General features: G+C 51.8%; 1 protein-coding gene across 1 annotated transcript in view; it reads left to right on the top strand.

The window, feature by feature from the left end:
- Positions 1–1620: 1620 nt before the first annotated feature.
- Nr0b1 (nuclear receptor subfamily 0 group B member 1) overlaps positions 1621–3299 on the top strand; it is a 4288-nt gene continuing 2609 nt past the window's right edge. The window contains exon 1 of the mRNA XM_050131862.1: positions 1621–2831. Coding sequence (XP_049987819.1) covers positions 1667–2831 — 1165 coding nt within the window. The 5' untranslated portion in view covers positions 1621–1666. The remainder of the gene's footprint in view (positions 2832–3299) is intronic.

Here is a 3299-nt window from a genome sequence, read left to right on the forward strand (position 1 = left end):
TAAGGCCATGGAACTACAAAATAACAAAACCAGGATTTAAATGGAGTTCATTAGATGCCAGGGCAAGAAACTAAACCTCTGTGACATAGGACCTATCAAAGGTAGAAAACAAATTAACTGTTGAGTACTCTGCCCTAAATGTGACATCCATATCAAGCCTCCAAGATATAGGGTGTTTTACATAAGCTATGGCAAAAAGACTGTAAGAGAAGAATGTTACAAAACTTTTTCTTTTGTACAAAACAAAACCATTGCCATCTTGAACACATAGCAGTTATTGCTACCCATACAAGATCCACATTAAACAAGATAAAAATAAATAGCTAGATAAATAATAAAAAAACAAGGAAGTAGGGGGACGTTAATTGGGATGAAGAGGAGAAGGAAATCAGCAGGAGAAGGTGACTAAGTGATGGGAATAGGGGCGAAGATGATCACAGTAAAGTTTGCACATGTATGAAATTGTCAAGACGACAACAGGGAAAACTGAGGGTGCCCTCAATTTTCTTATGTTTTCGTGGCCCCACAGAACTGAATGGGGAGGGAACAGAAGAGGAAGAGGGAGAATGGAAACCAGAGAGAGAGGTCCCATACCAATTACTGTGTTCTAATCCCCTTTCCTGTTCAGTAACGCCAAAGGCTGGTACTCTTAAAGTTGGGGGGCTTGTGAGTATAAGAATTGGCAAGTTACACAAAGCCAGATGGTTGAATAAAGAGAGTCTCCTATTCTCATGTGAAACTAAAGAAAGGAGGCTCCCAGACAAATGCCCAGCATTCGGGCTTTCTGAATCTTGTTTTTGTCATTAGTATCTTAGGATGGTTTGAAACAGGGACAGTAATTAGCTTTCTGCTTCTACAAAAGAATGAGAAGTTCCCACAGTAACAACCCTGCGATTATTATGTTCTCACGATTCAGCTACAAGTGCATACTGTTCGCAACCCCTGCCCCCAGCTCCTTGACCCAAGCATCCAGGACAGAATCGGTGATTAATTGAACTAAATTGAACATTTGTTATTGACTGCTTCCACCAATAATTTTCACATTTAAAGTGCATATGTGTATTCTGGTAATGGATTTCATTAAAACTCACCTGCAGGTAGTTTGGCTGGGGCTGAAGAGAAAGCATTTCAGCCTCTGTGTATGATGCTGACGCTACTAGTCTAGGGTCTACACTTTTCAAGGTCTTAGTAAACGAGAGCTCACTTTCCAAACGTTTTACAAAATGCAAGTTATACAAATTGTGATCGCTCCATAAAAGTTTATAAAGATGCCATAGAAATGGACCGTTTTCCTGTTTAAGCACTTCTTCCCCCAATAAAGGGAATAGATCAGACTTCCAAAGGCAAGAGTTGGAACAGAGCCCTAACTCGCTGCCCCAGGTTCACTACTCTTCCCCAGGTAGGGTAAAAAAAGGATAGAGTGAGGAAAGAAGGGAGGGTCCACGAGCTCCAGCGCTGAGACGTTTCCCCTTGGATTTCCAGCTTCTAAGGAGTGTTTGCCCCTTTGAACTTCTGAGGTCAGGAGCGCACACTGCAAGCGCAAAGGCGCGCCCCCCTCTGCGCCCTTGTCCAGGCGGAGGAGGCGGACGCGCTTGCGTGCGCGCTCAGTATAATTAAGTCCCAAGCGGCAGCCACTGGGCAGAACGGGCAGCAGGAGCCTCGGGCCATGGCGGGTGAGGACCACCCGTGGCAGGGCAGCATCCTCTACAATCTACTGATGAGTGCAAAGCAGAAGCAGGCAGCTCCGGAAGAGCCCAAGGTGCGCTTGGGGGCTCAGTGCTGGGGTTGCGCCTGCGGCTCTCAGTCCGTCGTGGGTGGGGAGGGACTGCCCGGCGGGCAAGCCATGCCCCTCCTGTACCGCTGCTGCTTTTGCGGGGAGAACCACCCGCGCCAGGGCAGCATCCTCTACTCTATGCTCACCAGCGCCAAGCAGTCAAATGCAGTGACCGAGGCGCCCAGAGCGCGATTCGGAGCTCCATGCTGGGGTTGCGCCTGCGGCAGCGCCGAGCCCCTGGTGGGCAGAGAGGGGCCGCCGGCTGGCCGGGCCCCCTCGCTCCTGTATCGCTGTTGCTTCTGCGGAGAGGAGCACCCAAGACAGGGCAGCATCTTGTACAGCTTGCTCACTAGCGCCAAGCAGACGCACGTGGCTCCGGAAGCTCCCGAGGCACGTCGCGGAGGCGAGTGGTGGCAGCTGTCCTACTGTACGCAGAGTGTGCTTGGCCCTGAGGGGCTGCAGAGTGCACAGGCCATGGCGGTTCTGTACCGCAGCTACGTGTGCGGTGAAGAGCAGTCCCAGCAGAGCAGCGTAGCCTCTGGCACACCCGGGAGCGCGGATCAACTGCCCGCCACTCCGGAAGAGCAGCTTAGGGCCCCCTTGTGGGACGCCTCGTCTGGCGTGCAGCGTCCGTTGGCACTCAAAAATCCACAGGTGGTGTGCGAGGCAGCATCAGCTGGCCTGTTGAAGACCCTGCGCTTTGTCAAGTACCTGCCCTGCTTCCAGATCTTGCCCCTGGATCAGCAGCTGGTGCTAGTACGGAGCTGTTGGGCGCCCCTACTCATGCTTGAGTTGGCCCAAGATCACCTGCACTTCGAGATGATGGAGATCTCTGAGCCCAGCGTGCTGCAGAAGATGCTCACTACCAGGCAGCAGGAGGCCGAGGGCGCGGAGCCTGCAGATACCCTGACCACAGAGCAGCCATCCGCCGAGGCTGTGCACCTGCCCTCAGCTGCTGCAATCCAAGCCATAAAGAGCTTCTTTATCAAGTGCTGGAGTCTGAACATCGATACCAAGGAGTACGCCTATCTGAAGGGGACCGTACTCTTTAACCCAGGTAAGCCTTGTGCACTGTCTCTCCAGGTCAGAAAAGCACCATCCCTACACACAGACACTTAGGAATTTTCAGCGGCTATAGGCGTGTTGGAGCCCACGTGACGCCTCCTGATGCGAAGCTGATGGACACATCCTGAATACCCTGCCAAGTGGGTGAGCTTCTGCCAGAAACTCGTACTAAATGAATTGGGTGAGGAGTAAGCTTTTTACTTGCCCCCCCTACTTTTATTATCTGCTGCCACACAAATTTCTGCCTTCGTGGGACATGGCTCTCTCTTCCCTCTTTAGCTGCCCCTGAAGTTCAGTAACAACTTTTAAAAACAACAAACCGTTTTTGCTCATTTCACACATGCTCTGCTTACATTCCTGTTTTCCAAATGTGCCTTTAAGAAGAGTTTGTGTTGTGGGCGGAGGGGGGGGTGGTGGGAGGCGGGGGGGGGGGGGGGGGGGGGGGGGGGGGGGGGGGGGG

This window comes from Alexandromys fortis, unplaced genomic scaffold (genome assembly GCF_014885135.2).
Source record: "Alexandromys fortis isolate MF-2015 unplaced genomic scaffold, M_Fortis_MF-2015_v1.1 scaffold_385, whole genome shotgun sequence".
NCBI lineage: Eukaryota > Metazoa > Chordata > Mammalia > Rodentia > Cricetidae > Alexandromys > Alexandromys fortis.